At 36.1% G+C, this 20,043-nt stretch overlaps 1 protein-coding gene across 1 annotated transcript in view; it reads left to right on the plus strand.

Moving 5' to 3' along the window:
- Pkhd1l1 (PKHD1 like 1) overlaps positions 1-20,043 on the plus strand; it is a 133,030-nt gene that overhangs the window by 27,428 nt on the left and 85,559 nt on the right. The window contains 13 exon segments of the mRNA XM_042055713.1: positions 441-709; positions 2,031-2,122; positions 2,745-2,904; positions 3,490-3,625; positions 4,287-4,430; positions 5,011-5,168; positions 6,586-6,699; positions 8,388-8,537; positions 9,119-9,243; positions 10,165-10,328; positions 10,878-11,050; positions 17,555-17,702; positions 18,805-18,959. Coding sequence (XP_041911647.1) covers positions 441-709; positions 2,031-2,122; positions 2,745-2,904; positions 3,490-3,625; positions 4,287-4,430; positions 5,011-5,168; positions 6,586-6,699; positions 8,388-8,537; positions 9,119-9,243; positions 10,165-10,328; positions 10,878-11,050; positions 17,555-17,702; positions 18,805-18,959 — 1,988 coding nt within the window.

The raw sequence follows: 20,043 nt of genomic DNA on the forward strand, positions 1-20,043 counted from the left end.
ATCAACCACATTATATTTCCATGTGCAGTATGGAGGGAAATGTCAACTTGAGGAGATCAAGTCATGATAATTAAAGAGTAGATGAGTCTAATAGCAAGCGCTCTGTCTCTAGGATCAGCACGTGTAGGGTGTGTGCAACTGTTTACACACATGCTCTGAAAATGCAGCTGACACAGGACCTTAGTAACTATCATGTAATAGGTCATCAAGATATAGCAACCTCAGCCGGGCGGTGGTGGCGCACACTTTTAATCCCAGCATTCGGGAGGCAGAGGCAGGCGGATCTCTGAGTTCGAGACCAGTCTGGTCTACAAGAGCTAGCTCCAGGACAGGCTCTAAAGCTGCAGAGAAACCCTGTCTCGAAAAACCAAAAAAAAAAAAAAAAAAAGATATAGCAACCTTATCCTGATGAACAATTTCATTTATTGCATTATATTTAGGTGGAAGAGGCCTAAAGATGGAGGTTTGGAATAATAGCCGGCCAGTACATCTTGAAGAGATTCTTGAATACAATGAACATACCCCAGGGTACCTGGGTGCCAGTTGGATAGATTCTGCTTCCCATGTTTGGCCCATGGAACAAGATACATTTGTTGCACGCATCAGTGGATTTTTGGTGCCTCCAGATTCTGATGTTTATAGATTTTATATCAAAGGTGATGACCGCTATGCTATTTATTTCAGCCAGACTGGAAACCCAGAGGACAAGGTAGGGAACCTGCAATATGTTCATTGATAGCATGAAAACATTATTATAAATTCTTTAATGTGTTTCACATATTTTAATTGAAATTAGTAAATATATTAAAACTATGTGAAAAATGATTTTATGAGATTAGGTCCTTGCTATTTTAACATATATGTGATCCAATACTGTAAACTTCTAGTAAGAACTTTACAGTCTCAAAAAAAATTTTGTTCCTAACTCAAATCCTTTGTCAAGGGACATACACACACACACACACACACACACACACAGAGAGAGAGAGAGAGAGAGAGAGAGAGAGAGAGAGAGAGAGAGAGAGAGAGAGAGAGAGGAAGTTTTCTTTATTATGAAGGAATTATAACCATAATAAGAGAAATTTAAAAATAATTTTAAAATCTTTTACATTTTCTTGGTTATAAGATGAAAGTCTGTCTTAATGCTACAACCTGTATTTGAGATTTTGCATGGATAGAATCATAAATCCAATTTTCTAGTCATCTTTTGTATTGTATTAGTATTATATGGTAAGTATGATTTTTGTTTATTGACATTTTAAATAATAACGATGCTACTCCATGTGTTTACATATATATATATATATGTATATATATATATATATATATATCACCACTAATGACTTTTAAACTTTGGATTTTTTACACCCATGAATAAACATGCTGTTGACTACCAGTATTTATTTGAAGTTTTAACGTTATGAACTAGTCTCTCAAGAGAGTTTTAAGAATGCGAAAATAATAAATCAAAATTTAAAATCACACTTCAGTACTCAATTTATTTGACAAAATGTTTTCTTACTACGTAGGCTTAAGTTGTTATTTGCACTCTATAAATTCTAATGCTTTATAACTTGTCCACACCGTTATCCGAAGATGATGTAGTCATTCTTCGTAAAGTCCTCTTACCCTCCTATGTATTTAGCTGGCTTGGGTAACTTTCAAGTATACATACAATTAAGTAATTTAGATCAAATCTTTAAGAGTTTTTTTCATAACAAAAGTCCATTTAATAATAATAACTATCCCTAGCTGTACTTCTGGTATTTTCTATTACAGTTCTATTATTGGAGAGACTAGAACTATGTGGTAGACTTGGGTAGTGACATTGGTATCAATAAAGGATGAAACAAATAGAGATTTGATTTTCTTTAAGTAAATGTTGCTATGGATAACAGATCTTAGAAGAAAAAGGTGGATTTTCATATTTTCCTGTTGATAAAATTTCTAAAATTGAAGAAGTGATAAATTAAAATTAATTGTAGGAAAGTTTTATATTAAAATTCTTTTTTCTCTCTTTCTGGGTTAAGGTGAAGATTGCATATCACTCAGCCAATGCCAACAGTTATTTTTCAAGTTCAACACAAAGATCAGATGAGATTCATCTGCAGAAAGGAAAAGTGTAAGGGTATTTTTCTTGTATTTAAGTTTTTGTATGGAATTTAAAAATGTAACCTTATATTTTAATACAAGTTTGATTTGTTTTAACTGGTGTGCACAATGGTCTATTGGCTTAATTTAGAGAGTTAATCATTCTCAAAGGCTGAGGGCACTGTTAACGAACTCGCCAAGCATGCACAAAGCCCCAGGTCCAGTGTACTGTAGCTGTAATTGTAAGTATTTACTTTCCACAATTTTGTGAGCTAAAGAAGTATGATAAATGTAACCAGAATGGCTGTTTTCTCTGAAGTCCCAAGCTTCTACATTAACTTCTTTCTCCCTCAGTGTTGTGTCCCAGAAAATTATCACGATCTGAAACTTTGTTCCAGCTCCACAAGGTTGAGGTTGTTGTTTTCTCCAGTAAATATTTATGAACTATCCTGAATCAGGAAAGCTTTTTGGAAATGTTTGTATATTCTAGAGTTAATTTTGTTTAACAAACTGCTAAAAAACTTGTATTAATTGTACATTTATACATTATTATAATTCAATGACTTTTGTGTTACTGGTTTTATTCATTTAAAAAAAGATTTTATGACATATGTTTTGGGGAAATTATTTATCTTCTTTACTCTATTTCCCAGATATTACATTGAAATCTTGCTGCAAGAGTATAGATTGAGTGCTTTTGTTGATGTTGGACTATACCAATATAAGAATGTCTTCACTGAACAGCAGACAGGAGACGCAGTAAATGAAGAACAAGTCATTAAGTCCCAGTCAACAGTAATTACAGAAGTACAGGTTGGCGGTGATGACATATCCACTTTATTGAAAACCAGTGTCTGGTACTGGGGATCATCACTGGGATATTTGCATAACATCTGTGAGGCCCTGGGTTCACTCCTTTTTTTTTAAAGAGTAAATATATGAGGACCAGCTCCATTCAGTTATTACATTGTGTGCTAGTGGAATATAATTACATAGTTGTTGAATTTCTTCTTGACGTACCTATATTATAACAACCAGGATTTCATTTCTTAAGACTCATTTAGACTTTTTTTTTTTTTTTTTTTTTTTTTTTTTTTGGTTTTTCGAGACAGGGTTTCTCTGCAGCTTTTTTTTTTTTTTTTTTTTTTTTTTTTTTTTTTTTTTTTTAGAGCCTGTCCTGGAACTAGCTCTTGTAGACCAGGCTGGCCTCGAACTCACAGAGATCCGCCTGCCTCTGCCTCCCGAGTGCTGGGATTAAAGGCGTGCGCCACCACCGCCCGGCTTAGACATGTTTTAAAATATAATTTTCATTAAAATATAACACTGGAGAGACCTTGAATTGCTAAATTACAATTATGTAAATTCACTTATTTTAATTTTCTTTTTTTTGGAAAATAGATTATCACCTTGGAAAACTGGGAGACAACTAATGCTATAAATGAAGTTCAGCAGGTTGCAGTCACCAGCCCATGTGTGGGAACTAACTCATGCTCACTTTCCCAATACAGATTCATCTACAACATGGAAAAGACTGGTAAGCTATACTAACAAGAGAATTATTTGCCTTTGCATATAGACATAGGTATAAGGAATTTTCTCTAGCACAATGATAATTTAAAAGTGATAGCTTCAGTAGCATGCTAGAGAAAGGAGAAGAAACATATTCTGAAGAAAAGTTTCTACTAAGATTAGAAAATAGCAAACAACTTTCTGGTGTATGCTATTGTATTTACTTATTAAATCATATATATATATATATATATATATTTATACACATTGACTCACAGGTGTAAGTTCAAAAACTAGGAATGAAATTAGCCATAAGAGAGAATAAATACACCTTTGAATTTGTCTTATAATTAACCTACAAAATACTAATTTTTCAGTTAATAACATATTCTATATTAATAAATTTTAAAAATTAATAATCCTAAACAATTATTTTTGTTGTCTTGAGTAAGACATTTCAAATAATGTACTCAGTACTTATTACAGAATATTAAAATAAAGTATGGTTCCTACTGTCAAAGACATTACTAACCAATTAAACAGTCAACATTATTATCCCAGGTCAGTTTTCTGCTTGATAACTTTAATGTTCCCAAGAATAAATATTAGTACAAGACACCAGTTTGGGTTGCAAAAGTCTAGGAAGATTTCAATTCTTCTATTTTTCTGTTTTAATTCATCCAAAGTCTGGCTACCTGCTGATGCTTCTGACTTCATGTTGCAATCGGCTTTAAATGACCTTTGGTCTATAAAACCAGATTCAGTGCAAGTGACCAGCAAGAGGGATCTTCAGACCTTTATCTACACAATAACCTTTGTGTCAACTAGAGGTAAGCTTGTGCTTCGTTTGTATTATAGAACATAGAGAAACTCTGAAACTTCAACAGAGACCTTAACAAATAAATGGCAAAACCAAAACAGGGTTTATGACAAGACTGTACCCAACAGAGAGAGGCAGTGGAGTTCAGGGCCTCACCTGTTACAATGTGATACCTTGAACAAGCCCGTGAGTATAAGCTGTTATTGGAAATCCACTTCATGCTCTGTTATTAATAGTCATCCATCAAAACTAAATGGATTTTTGCACTAAAATACAGACATCAGAAATACAATAAATTAATGTTTTGAATGCCCAGTTGCTCCCTTCGCCTTTACTATCTGATTTGATTGTAACCTGCTTTTTTATGTTTCTTCTGAACCTGAATTTTAATAGATCAAATGTCATTTTGCTCTTTCTTTTGTGACTAAATATACCATACTATGATATCCTGCATCTTTCCCATTCCTATTTCTTTTATGTTAATGGAACTCCAAATACAACCAATTTGGTTACAGTTGAATGTCACTTTTAGATGTATGGGTGTCATGTTAATTGTTAATCTTTAAAATTCTATTTGGTGCCACATGCAGGAGATTTTGATCCGCTTGGTTATGAAGTATTTGAAGGGAATAATGTCACGCTGGATATCACGGAACAAACCAGAGGAGAACCCAATTTGGAAACGTTCACACTAAACTGGGATGGGATTGCTTCTAAGCCCCTTGCCCTGGAGTCATCAGAAGCTGAAGTATGCTCTAGAAACATTCTACCATGTATTTCTTCTGAATCTTGCACAATTCATACTGGCTATTCATACACAAAAGAGAAAAGACATTGCTTCATGGCATCAGCGACAATCACTTAACATTTGGTTAACTAATGAAATGTTTATCATAAATGATTCTTGTCTCACGTGGGCACAAAGTCAGTCTAGTGTAATTACCCATTTTTCTGAGAAAGCATCTTAAAGCCACCACAGCCATTCTCTGCGTTTGTGTGAAAGATGAATGTCCCTTACCTACCCCAGTATTCTCCTTCACCACAAATCCAAGTGTTTAGTATGAATAAGTCAAAGAGACCTTTAGATATGGATACAGCAAAGACTCTATAATAAAATTTAAATATTTTGTTATTTTATTAAAAAGATACCCATCTAAATGTCAAGCTTATGATATAAATAATACTTTCAGAAGATGTAATACATTCTGCTACTGTCAATCATTGTAAGCAAACGGGGTTAGAGATATTACAAAGACTAAAAGAAGAAGAAAGTGATTCTTTGACCTGTGTCAGCATGGCCTGTTATGCTGGGTAGTGTTGTAGTGGGGGCTGTTTTTAAAGAAAGTATGCTTGTGAATTACCCAGTCATGGAAACTGTACAGTAGGTTTCAATTACTATTTGCTTGGGGATTAAATACTATGTATTGCCTTAAGCCTTTAATTCCTAAGCAACAATCATTTTTTATGTTTTGCTAGACACATAGAAGTAAAAGTTATGACTCACGAGTGTATAATAATCCCTATTTAATCCAGAAAACTTAGTATTTTAGATAATTGGAAGTTTTGGATTACAGTCAGCATTTAATCAGTTCTTTTGAAAATAGATTTCATTTGAGCATATTTTTGTAGATAATTTGATGTATCAGGGAAATCATTTATTTGGAATATATTTAATTGGGCAATTGTTTATTTCAATTTTTATTGCTCTCCCTAAAATACTTCTTAAAAAAATTCTTCATTATATAAAAACTGAGATAGTAATAGTCAACTAGACATAATCATCCTTTAAAAAATTTCTTGGGCCGGGCGGCGGTGGCGCATGCCTTTAATCCCAGCACTCGGGAGGCAGAGGCAGGCGGATCTCTGTGAGTTCGAGACCAGCCTGGTCTACAGGAGCTAGTTCCAGGACAGGCTCCAAAAGCTACAGAGAAACCCTGTCTCGAAAAAGCAAAAAAAAAAAAAAATTTCTTGATAAGACCAATGGGCACTAAAATGATAACATATTAACTTTAAAATTCTTAGGAAATTATAGATGAAACTGTCCTAATTATGGCTAACATGGGAATTATCTCATGAAAGTATTCTGATAGTTAATTATTTAAACTAATAGTAGGGTTACTTATATCTTAAATTGACTAGAGATAAGAGTAATACTGTCCATTTAGTTTCAGGCAGCTGTGGAAGAAATGGTGAGTGCCAAGTGTCCACCAGAAATCTCACATCTGGAAGAAGGATATCTAGTAAAATACTTCAGAGACTACGAAACTGATTTTGAACTGGTATGTAGTGTTTAGTGAACGCTGAGAGGGACTCAATAAAACTTCCCATTCGTGTTTGAGATTTTGCAATTTCTCTTCTTGAGCCAGCATTAGTTGTTAGTAGTATTCTACGTCAGACTGCAGAGGTCATTTAGTTACAGGCTTGCTTTCAAGGCTCAGTCTAGCATCTTCCCTAACTCTGAGTCATTTGTGAAAACAGTACTTTCAACACTCATGGGTTTACTTGATAAATAGACAGTAAGCAAAGTGGGTAAAGCTAAGACCTTCAAGATTGTGCTTATGTGTTTTCTTCAAATGAGTGAAGTATATGCTCTCTTCCTCCTTGGCTTCAGAGCATATAATTTGTATTGGAATGAGTCATACAGTAAATTTCTTGTCTTGCTTTGAAATAACTTAGTCTTTATTACAATGCATAATTCTTATTTCTTTCTTTATGAGATTTATAAATTTTCTTTAGTATACAGAGGAAAACATTAAATATATACATTCTAATTTTTGTTCTGAATACTTGAGGATGCTAAATGGGCATGCTTTCCAAGCAACTTTCCAAGAATATGAAATGCAGGCATGGGGAGAGGGTTGGTGAAGGAAACACTTATACAAATGGGAAGACCTGAGTTCATTTTTCCAGAACCCAAGTAAAGCCAGCCATAGTGGCAAGTTTCTACAATTCCAGCACTCATATGGTGAGATTGGAGGTAGAGACATGACGATTCCAAAAAGCTTGCAACCAGCTAGCCTGTATGTGTAACAGCAAACAAGAGACCCAAACGAGGTGGAAGGTGTATACTGATCCCTAAATGTGTGCCATGGCACCGGGTGCACTGTGCACATAAACACACATGTGTACAAATCATCCACACACATATATGCACAAAGATCAAATAGAGGATCTAGGTGTTTAAATGTGACCAATACTCTAGAAATAATTATGAATAACTAAAATATTTACTGCCTGATACTTTGCGTTAGAGAGATAAATGGAAAATTTTCAGCTTAATGGCAGCATGTGTATCTGAGTGTAGTCCTGTTGATGGTGAGGATTACATTATCCTCCATTCTTTCCTAGGTGCATCTCCCGTCTCTACCCAGCATTCATGTCTGGGCTCTGCTTGGCTTCAGCAATTAGCAACTCTAGGATCTTCCTTTCTTTAATGTTTCATGGAGATTTTTACCCTCTGAAGTCAGTTGATTCTTTCTCTGATTTGGCAATTCCTATTTATCTTTAAAGGCAACACATTTGTCACTTCCAGTGAGGTTTCTTTTAAGTGAGCTAGAAACCTCTCATTAAGATTAATATAACCCTTAGTTCTTTTGTCCCAAAGGGTTACCCCTTCTTACAAGGATAGTGTTCTTCATCACTTGAATTATGACAAATAAATAAAAGTAAACAGAAACTTAGCACCTGGTACTAAACAAATATTCATGAAAAACGAATAAGCACCTTTAATGAGATGGTAGTAAAAGAAAAGACTTGAGAAGCCTCTACACAGAGACACAATGGATACATATGATTAGGGGTCGGAATGAATGTATAAAGAATTTCATAGATGGGGGAGACTGTTTCAAGTTAAATACCAAAGAGACCATGGGATTAGAGTAGGATCTCGAATAACTTAGTTGGAGATGTTGGGAGAAAATCAGGATAATAAATCACGTTTTCCTTTGAAATATTGTTGTTTCTCTAGGATCATATTAATAGGGGGCAGAAGACGGCTGAGACAGATGCTTACTGTGGCCGCTACTCCCTGAAAAACCCAGCTGTTCTTTTTGACTCAGCAGATGTTAAGCCAAACAAATTACCATATGGAGATATTTTATTATTTCCTCATAATCAGGTGAGCTTGTGAAAACTGCATGCTAATCGAATCTGGGAAATCGCCTGCTAATAAAATTCATGGAATTCTAAGACTAGAAAAAGCACTGGCCTTTTGGAATCATGTCATGTGGGACTGGAATAATGATTTCCCATTCTGGCTTCTGTGATCTTTCTCCTGGTGATTTTCAGAAGACAAAAGAAGGAAGAGGGGCTGGGAGGGAGAGAGCAATAGTTAGCAGAAAATAAATCATCATAGTTTATGCTTTTTTTTGAAAATTTAGAATAATTATTTATATAAGGTTTAATTGGAATTTATAAATAACTCACTCTTACAGAGAGTGAAATATTTTCTATTTTTTACAGGAAATTGCATTTAAATACATGAAGACATTATTATTATGTTTTGTCTTCTGTAAGTGAAAGCATCCCAATTCTCTCACAGCTAACTTGTTGAAATCTACTGTTTTTTAAGAATTCTTGTATACTTTATATGAAAATATTCAATAAATATATGTAGATTTTCATTGCAGTCGCTTGAATTGTTATAACACTAAATAATTGTAAAATATTGTTATTAATCGCTTTCATATTTTTATGTAGTTTTGTTTTGCATACAAAGGATCCTTAGCCAATCACATTGGTCTGAAGTTCAAGTACCAAGACAGTGGCAAGATCTTTAGAAGTGCTGATATGCAATTTGAATATGACTTTTCTTCTGGAAATAAGTAAGACACATTATGGGTTCACAACAAATTATTCTACAATATAGAGACTAGTCTCATTTCTTTTTCTTACTGTGATCAAGTACTTGGATCAAGTACTGGAATGTGACTTCATTCCAGAGGTGCAGGAACAACTCAACATACACAAATCAGCAAACAATGAATAGATTAAAGAACAGAAATCATAAGCCTCTTATAATAAATGCAGAAGAGCTTTAGACAAAATCCAGAATCCCTTCATGACAAAACCCCCAAAGAGATAAATAATGGAAGGAACATGTCTTGACTTAAAAAGGCTATCTGTAATAAGCCTATAGGCAACCTTATATACTAAAAGAATAAACAAACCTCAAAGCATTTTCACTAAAATTAGAATCAGAACTTCCTTTTCTGTTTCCCATATAATTAAGAAGTAGCTGGCTTCACGCTATCTTGTCTTTATTAATGTGCTCTATTCAAACTGTGCTTCTTAACTTCCTAAATACCATGATGGAAAGTTATTTTACATCTCTATAGGTAACGCCAAGCCTACAAATAAAACCTCTACATGTACACAGCATTAATATCTCACTGACAGTGAAGTCTTTCATTCTATTGCATTTTAGGTTAGTTTCTGCTCATGTGTGTGTATATACACATGCTTGTGGGCATGTGTGCAAGTGTGTACACGTATGTAAACACCAGAGGTTAGTATTGGACATTTTCCTTAGTCACCTTCCAGCCGATGGAATCTTTCAACAAACCTGGAGCTCACCAGGCTTTTGCATGGATGTTGGGGATCTGAACTCAGGCCCTTTTGTTTCTGCAGTGAATACTTTCCAAATAAAGCCATCTCTCTAGCCTGTTGTTCTTTAGATTATAATAGCACTTATATTATGTATTCTTATTACTAGTGTAAACACAACATTATGCGACATATTTCAGGTGGACCTACACTTGCATAGACCTTCTAGATTTCTTACAAACCAAATATGTGGGGACAAGCTTTTCTCTACAAAGGATTAGCTTACAAAAGTCATCAGAATGCCAGCCCATCTATGTGGATGTAGTGTACATTGGACAAACACCTACAGTCTCAGCTTTGGGTGGTATGTTGACTCATTTTATTTACAGTTCAACCTTCAAAATCTAGCTTTTAAAATATTACCATGGAAATCATTCTCATATTCAGTGGTAAAGACAAAATACTAATCCATAAATATTAATGATCTACTCTTTTACCTCAGTAGTATTATGAATTAACTTTACTTGTAATGGATAGGGCTGCGTGGTTATTTTAACAATGAATAAATTTTTAATGTCAGCCTCTTCCAATCATAGCAATTACTAGTTTATGATTCTGGAGTTGGCTTGTTCATAAATAAACTATAGCAAACTTCACTTATATATAGCTTTGCCTGTCTCGGAGAAAGCAACTTTGAGGAAGGAAAACTGTTCTTCAACTGCAACGATTTGACGGTGACAACTTTCTGATATGGTGGACTTGAAAGTTTTCATAGACTTGTGTGATAATAATGCTACAAGTGAAAATTTTATTTACACATCTTGGCTATTGATAGATTTATGCACATGTGAATTCTCTCAATAACATAGCAAAACCTTAACACTGTAATCTTATCTCCCACTGACTTTTACAGAAATGCTGAAGAGAAGACCTCCAGCATTAGCAAACAAAGGAATATTTTTAAAGCATTTTCAGGTGAATAAGGCCAAAATAAATGGATCAGCTACAGTGGTTCAGTATTCTGTTACCATGACTTCATATAACTGCAGTCACAATATCCCCATGATGGCTGTGAGCTTTGGGCAGGTAAGCCTTTATAGTTACAACTTTCAACTTTACGACCTTCAGATTTGATAGAGTATATTTTTTTAATTTAAAAAATAGCTAGTATATAATTGAATAACATTCATGCCAAAGCAATGAACCTGGTCTATAGACTTATTAAGCCTGAAGACAATAATGCTTTGAGATTTTTTTTTTAAAAAAATGTGTCTGTAAGGAAAAACCAGGGGTAAATACCCATAAAAAACAAAACTAGAGTCCTATGACATGACTCGGTGTGCAAAGGTGCCTGCTGCCAGTCTTGATGTCCTAAGTTCAATCCCTCCCACAAGGTGGAAAGAAACAAGCAAGTCCTACAAAATGTCCTATCACCTCCTTAGCACACCATGACCTCTCTCTCTCTCTCTCTCTCTGTCTCTCTCTTTCTCTCTCTGTCTCTCTCTCTCTCTCTCTCTCACACACACACACACACAGAATTAAAATGTAAAAAAAGAAGAAAGTATGTCAGTGTTAAGTAGAATCTTCCTTGTAGATATAAAAATTCATAGGCTTTCAGTATAGATTAAATTTTTTTTTTTTTTGGTTTTTTGAGACAGGGTTTCCCTGTAGTTTCTAGAACCTGTCCTGGAACTAGCTCTTGTAGACCAGGCTGGCCTCGAACTCAGAGATCCGCCTGCCTCTGCCTCCCGAGTGCTGGGATTAAAGGTGTGCGCCACCACCGCCCGGCTAGATTAATTTTTAAATTAATTTATATGTATGGGAGTTTGCCTTCATGTGTGTCTGTCATTATATGTGTGCAGTACCTATAGAGGCCAGAAAGGGCATGGGATCACTGACCTGCAGTTACGGATGATTGTGAGCTGCCCTATGAGTGCTAAAGATTAAAGGCCTGCCAGGGTTCTTCACTTCCGAGAGTCTCAAATATAAATCACTAAAGGAAAGTTGGATTCTTCAATGTTTTAAAATTATTTCTGTTATGAACGGCAACGCTTCATTTGTTTGCATCAAAATCTGTACAAACAGGGAGGATGCAGTTTTCTATGGACCCAAAAGAATTTGAGCAGTAAAACAGCTTTAAAATTAGAAAATTCAACCAGAATTCCATGCTAAAAATATAATGAACATTTTAAAACTTGATTTCCCATGAACACCCACAGTTTAATAGTTTTGTTTCCACAACAAATTAAAAACAAAAAGACAAGAGCTCAAGAAGAAAGTTTAGTAGGCCCTTATGATTAGAGACCCTGAAGAGAACCTCTCACCCCTTAACAACTTTACAACTGAAGATAATGACAAGCTTGAAATATTCTCCAGAATATTTAAATATGTCTTCACGTCATTCTGGATCAGTGCTTAGTGGTGCTGCTTTCAAGTTGGTCATTTTGTAAATATGTCCTGTAAATGCTTTGTTTAACTGTAGTATAAAATGTGTGGGCTACAAGAGCTAGTTCCAGGACAGGCTCCAAAGCTACAGAGAAACCCTGTCTCGAAAAACCAAAAAAAAAAAAAAAAAATGTGTGAAATTGCGGCTTTGTGTTCCTTAATCAGAAGCAACAATACTCCCATTTCCCAAGATCCTTCATTTGCACCAATCGCTGCTCATTTTAATGCAGTTTTTGTTGTCTATTCAAGGTTAAATTGGAGAATAGGGGACTTGTTTGGTGTCTTTAAAATCATATTCACATGCAAGACAAATGAAGCAACACACATTACCTTAGAAATTTTAGCTTGGAGATAATTGCAAGATTATATCCAACTGAAAAAAAATAGTTTAGAGATAATGTCATGTGCCTTAGCCATTTTCCCTCAATAATAATTTCTTGTACAAATAGCATAACATAATAGGATAGTGAGGAAATTGATATTGGTACAACCCACCAGGTAATCTTGTGCCCATTTTGCCAGTTTTACACGTACATGTGTACGTGTGTTTCTATACACTTCTATAGGTTCATCAGACTATCACCAGATATTTATTATATGATATCACTGTGCTATTTTTAGTGTCCACCATGTTATCCTCTTGTAGCCACAGCTGCTTTCCCTCCAAGCTTCCTGTCACACATTCCCATCTGAAAACCATTGATCCGTTTGCATAATTTTGTCATTTCAACATCATTATATAAATGGATCAAGATATTAAATAATAAAATGATATACAGCCTCCTTCTCACTGAGCATAGTTCCCATGAGAGTCATCCATATTTAGCGATGGTTTTAAGTAGTTGTATGCATAACACCTGCAATTATGGGATAATTTGGTAATAACATCTCCCATTCTATAAGATACTTTATAGTCTTTTCTTTTCTTTTTTGTTTTGGTTTTTCGAGACAGGGTTTCTCTGTAGCTTTGGAGCCTGTCCTGGAACTAGCTCTTGTAGACCAGGCTGGCCTCGAACTCACAGAGATCCGCCTGCCTCTGCCTCCCGAGTGCTGGGATTAAAGGCGTGCGCCACCACCGCCCGGCTATAGTCTTTTCTAAATGGCCACACTTCTATACATTCCTTCAAGCAATACCTGAATGACCTAGGTTACCATAAATTTCCCACCATTTTGGTGTTCTCGCCATTTTTTTCATTCTAGCCATGAGGATAAGAGATATTGATCTCACTAGGATTTGATTTGTATTTTAATGGCCAGCGATGCTGGGCAAATTTTATGATCTTCTTCAGCTCTCATGCCTGTTTATACTTTTGCACATTTTTAATTGGATTGTTTATTGCCCCCTTCTTAGTTTTTCAACATCTTTGTATATTTGTTAACTAACATTTTCTCCTGGACTGTAGCTTGCCTGTTCATCTTCATTGTAAGGTCTCCCAGAGAGTGCTGAACTTTAATTGGTGGCAACTTATGATTTTTTTCTTTAATTCAATGGTACTCCTGATTTTAAATGTGAGAACATTAACTTAGATTTTGACTCTAAACGCTTTATATTTTATACTTATGCTATGATTCACTCTGAGTTGAGCTTCAATAAGATTTGATCTTAGGATATTTGTATATATAGCAATATGGTATATTTGTTTATGATTAGTTACTCTGACATCATTTATTGAAGGTACTTGCATTTTCCAATAAATTATTCCTATGCACTTGGGAAAACATTCCTTACGCATTCTTTGTGATTGTATTGATAAGCATATGTTCTGTTCCATTCTCTTTGTGTGTTCCCTTCCCACCAATACCACACCCTCTTAGTTACTGAGGCTACATAGTAAGTGTGGCTATTGAATAGAGTGGGTTCTCTTGCCTTATCCTTCTTACATTAAATCATTTTAATTTAGGTTCTGTCTTCATATAAATTCTGTTACAATTGTTTTTATGCTTTCAGAAAGTCTTGTTGATATTTTGATAACAATAGCATTAAATCTTTAGGTTGGTGTAGTATCATTATTAGGTTGAGTCCTCTTATCTATGAATTATCTCTCTGGATTTATTTTAATCTTGTGGGTTTTTTTTTACAAAATTAGCATTTTAGGTTTTTTAAATTACTTTTTATTAGAATTTTGTAGTTCTTAGGTCAGATTCAGAACATGTGTTGTGTGTGTGTGTGTATGTGTGCATGCTAATATGCACATGTTGTGATATTTGTGCATGCACATAAATGGAGGCCTGAAGAGGATGTAAGGGGTATGCTCTACACATCTCCACCTTATCTTCTTGAGATGCAATTTCTCTCTGAACCCTAGATGTGCTTGTGGTCAACAAGCTGCACCTATTTTCCCGTCTCTTTTTATAGCTGTGGGATCACAGGCATTTATGAATGTATCTGTCTTTTTAAGGCAGGTGTTGGGATCAAATCTCAAATTCCCATGTTTGACTAACAGTTGCTGTCACCTGCTGAGCCATCTCACCAGTCCTCAAATATGTTTTGCTAAATTTGTATGTAATTATTTTAATTTTGAAGCAATTATAAATGGTCTTTCCTTTTTGTTGAAAATGCATTATTTTCTCACACAATACAGCCCAACGACAGTTTTCCTTCCCTCCACTTCTCCATGAGCCCCCACCTCCCATCTCCAGCAGATCCACTCCTTTGATGTTTCCCTTCAGAAAGGGGCAGCCCTCCAGGTGACCACACCCAAACATGGCAAAATAAGATACAATAAGACAAGGCAAATGCCCTCATCTCCAGACTGGCTAAGGCAACCCAATAGGAGGAAAAGCACCCCAAGAGCAGGTAAAAGAGTCAAAGCAACACCTACTCCCACTGTTAGGAGTCCCACAAAAGCATCAAGCTAACAGTTATAACATGTGCAGAGGACCTGGTCCAGATCCATGCAGGCCCTGTGCTTGCTGCTTCAGTCTCTGGGAGCCCATCTGAGCACTCCTTAGTTGATTTACATGTTCTCCTGGGATCCTTCATCTTCTCTGCTTCCTACAATCTTTCCTCCCCCTCTTCTGCCTGCAGAAGAGTTCTGACTGGAGGGACCCATTGGAACCCTCCAATTTAGACACTCTCTACATAATGTCTGGTTGTGGGTCTCTGCTTGTGCTCCCTCCCATCTGCTTCCGGAGAAGTGTCTCTAATGATGACTGGACAAGGGACTGATCTATTAGTATAGCAGAATAATATCATTAGGAGTCATTTCGTTGATTCCCCTCCGCCACAAGCTTCAGTCGCTGTGTTCCTTCTACTCTACGTCTCTGGGCTCTATCTATCCAGTCTCTGCTTCCTGGCCCTACAGTGGTGTAGGGCACTGTCTCCCTCTGGTGGCACAGGCCTCTAGTTAAACCAAACATTGGTTGGCCACTTCCACAAGTTCTGTGTCTGCATTGCCCCAGAGTATCTTGCAGGCAGGAAAAACTGTAGATGGATGGTTTTATGACTGGGTTAGTTGGTGAACAGGTTTCTCTTTCGGTAGCCTTCAGAGTTACCTTCCCACATCTCAGAGACTATAGAGTGGAAGGGTAAAGGCTCCACCCCAGTGAGCTGCGCACCTGTCTTTGGCGACGGATCCCCACTATCAGTTTCTGGAGAAACTAGCATACGTCTGGGTTGTTTATGGACCACCTGGGGCAAAAATTCTACTGCATGCAATCCAGTCCCACAGCTGGACAGCTCGCCTGGCTACAAAAGGTGACTAGTTCAGACTCCGTGTCCTCCATTAATCCTCACGAGGCTTCCCTCATAGATTCCAGTAAGTTTCCACTGCTCTAGGTTTCCATACCACCCTTCAAATGTCCCTCAATTCCAGCATCTCTCCCTGTGTTCTCTCCCTCCACACCCCTACCACCTGACCCCTCCCACCCTTATTCCCACCGGCCCCTAGTACACCCGCAAAACCTATTCTATTTCTCTTTCCCAGAGAGACCCACGAATATTCCCTCAGCCACCACCACCACCAGGAGGGCTTCTCTTTCCCTAACCCTCTGGATCTGTGTATTGTAGCTCGATTATTATTTACCTAACAGCTAATATACACTTATAAGTGAATAGATAAATAGTCTTTTACTTTAAATTATGGTTTCCAGATGTTTGTTGTTTGTACTTAGAGACATGATTGGGCTTTTGTTGTTGCTGTTTATCCTGTATCCTTGAAACTTGATGAACTCAATGAGTTTTTGAAAATTAACTTTGATTATTGAGATTATTTCAGATTGCAGAAAAGAAACCCATTAGTCCATGGGAGCTTTCCCCATGACTGCTATTTTGCCTTCTAGGATCAATCATCCACTTTCCCTATTTTTAAACTTCATTCCAATAGAATCACAAAGGTTCACATTATTTAAAACAAATTTTGTTTATCAATATTGCAGGGTTCACTTTGCTACCTTTAGTGATAGCTTACTCTTTTGAGTTGCTTTGTATTGTAGTAGAAAGAGCACTGCTTGTCCTTTCTGTTGATGGAGGTTTATACTATTTCTAATCTTTAGCACAGATAAAGTTGGTGTGCACTTGCTCACACAGGTGTTTCTATCTCTTAAGTTACTTCTTTCTCTATGGGTTTCAGTTCTACAAGAAGGACAGGAAACTTCAAAAGACCAGAAATTGGAGACGATAATTGCATTTACAACCTATGAATATGGATTAGCACGTATTTCTTCTGTCAGTTGATTGGTGTTCAATATTTAAAAATTATTCAGAGGGCTGGAATGGTTGCTCTACTTTATTGTTGGTTATGTAACTACAGTTATTTCTCCAAAAGTTGTTATAATCATTTTATAGTGAGGACTATTTTTCATGCTTCTCTGCCTCCACACAGTGGTGTGCTTTGTACCTTAAACAGAGTGCTTGCTCGATAAATATTTGCTCCTTGAGTGATGGAGAGTATGCTCTGAATTAATGAGGTATTACCGTGATTCCAGCTGATGGCTGCACAGATGACTGCGTTGACTTTGGTCTCATTATTGCAGCTGTATAGTCATGGCCTCTGTTGATTTATGGAACGCTCCTTAATGTCCTGAGGAATCCTGAGTATATGAGGCTCATTTATGTCACGTCACAGGATCCTGCATGATGAAATGGAAATTGTGTCACCCGTTGTTAGGTTTAATCATTCTATCAATATTTATTTTGGAAATTAGGTAATCACAAATGAGACAAAGAATGAGTCGGTTTACAGAGGAAATAATTGGCCCGGGGAGTCAAAGATTCGTATTAAAAAAATTCGTGAAGCTTCTCCACCGATAAGTGGCAGCTTTGACATCCATGCTTATGGACATACCCTGAAAGGTACATTTGAATTCTTGGAATTAGCAGAGATACCAAAGCTGTTCAAATACACATGTATGCACAGTATATTAAATGTTAACTATTCCTGATAATTGCTATGTATGGTTATCTTACATTCAAATACCTAAATAAATGATAAATAATCATATGTATATATTAAAGACAGTAATTAATAACATTTTTGTCTCAGAATTATTCTTTTGGTAGTTTAGAAAAGAATGCACCCATATAAAATCAGTTTTATAAGTTATAGATATTTTTACTTGAAAATATAAATAAATAAATAAAGTCTTGAGTCCTTTCCCTGGAGGTGGTTGAAACTATGACCTTATATAAAGTTACATCCTTATATGCTGCATACATTGAAAGAGATCATTACTGTGATATCCAGAAATGTTAAAATACTTATAAAATGAGATTGGAATAGTATTTTAAAATACAATCATAATTAAATAATTTAGACCTGTGTTATCCATATTACCATATGTGTCCATTGAAAGCTCTGGCTGTAATAAGCACCATACGTTGAAATCAATAACATTTATGTATGGCTTCATATTTGTTTAGTCTTAGTTTTAGTTCATGCTTAGTTTTACTTTATAAAATATTACTACTAGTACCAGAAAAAGAAATGTTTATTTAAATCTTGCATCACAATCTTTATCAAACAGACAGTGAGTGCTGATTTAAACAAAAGTAATATATGTTTGGTACACTTATTTTTAGCAAGTCTTTCTACATGACTTATATAGTTCAAATTGTCAGTAATATGAGATAAGATTGTCTGGTATAAGTGGCATTTGAATGATTTCTTCATTGCCTTATTACATACCACTGTTTATTTTCTAGAAGTTTCATGACTATAAGTCATTCATGACTTACAGATTATCCATAAAGCAAACTGACATTCAGATAAGAGTTTTTAAACCCAGACAACACTGAGATGCATTGCTCATATAATTTTCTTTCTCACTAATGCCCTCTTGACATAAAAGTTCTAGATTTCTCTTTGACTAGAATGGAGTAGGTGTGTGACTGAACTCCAGACAGACAGTACTTTGAGGAGTGCTCCATTTGTGAGTCTTTGCTCTTTGTGCTGCAGGCATCCCTGCTGCTGTGTCAGCCTCGGACTTGCAGTTTGCTCTGCAGAGCCTGGAAGAAACAGGACAAGTCTCAGTAACCAGAGAGGGAACCTGTGCAGGGTACTCCTGGACCATCAAGTGGAAAAGCCCCTGTGGAAAGCAGCCACTTCTGCAGGTCCCTTCTTTACAACAGCTTTTAGTTCCTTAGCAGTGTTTTTTGCTACATTGTTTCCTTAACAATGCTTTTTGCTACTTTGTTCCAGTGCTCTTTGCAACTCTGTTTCTTTAGCAATACTTTTTATTACTTTGTTTCCTTAACAGCACTTTTTGCAACTTTGTTCCAGTATCAGTGCTCTTTGCCACTTTGTTTCTTTAGGATTCTTATACTTTTTGCTACATTGTTTCTTTATCTGAGCGCTTTGCTACTTCATTTCCTTGGCAGTACTTGTTGCTACATTGTTTCCTTATCTGAGCTCTTTGCTACTTCATTTCCTTATCTGCCCTCTTTGCTAATTTGCACTCTTAGATTCCTTAAAGGAACTGGAGACTGGGTTTTTCAAAAACAAACCATAAACTAATTTTATTTGTTTTTTGTTTTGATTTTGCTTTCTACATAGGGTCTCACTATGTATCCTTGACTGGCCTGGTACTCCCTATATAGAACCCGCTAGCAGTGGATGGATAGAAATCCACCTCCCTCTTCCTCCCAAGTGCTGGGCTTAAAATTGTGTGTCCACCGGACCTGGCTCATAAATAAACTTTTAAAATTATCTGGACAAAAGGAAACTACTGTGCATTAGAACGACCAGGAAGGTGTTCTTTTTATGGAGAATAGCTGTTGGTACTTTAAATCCTTTGTGAGAAGCCCCTTGATTGTATGAAGGCATGGCTAATCTCACAAGTAAATTCAGCTGTAATTAAGAGAGGACATAAGAATAACTGGCCTCATCACCTGTAATTCTTCCCCTGGCTCTGTACTCCAAGACGGAAAACTTTCTTTCTGTAAAGATGACCTCTTCAAGCCAAATCTACAGCTGTCACCTATTTGACACTGTTACATTTTACATAGGGGAATGGAAGAAGAGTGAATGGCGGTATGTGTGAAGGAGATTAGTGTAGAAGAACTGGGACATGTAAAGTCTAAAAGTCAAACAAATCTTTTTTATGGATAGTGATATGCTGAAGACCGGCCTCAACAAAATCACGTCTTACTAGTGTAGGGGAGTAGGAAATAAAGACAGAAACCACAAGACAGTATT

This window comes from Arvicola amphibius, chromosome 9, assembly GCF_903992535.2.
Source record: "Arvicola amphibius chromosome 9, mArvAmp1.2, whole genome shotgun sequence".
In the NCBI taxonomy this organism is placed as follows: domain Eukaryota; kingdom Metazoa; phylum Chordata; class Mammalia; order Rodentia; family Cricetidae; genus Arvicola; species Arvicola amphibius.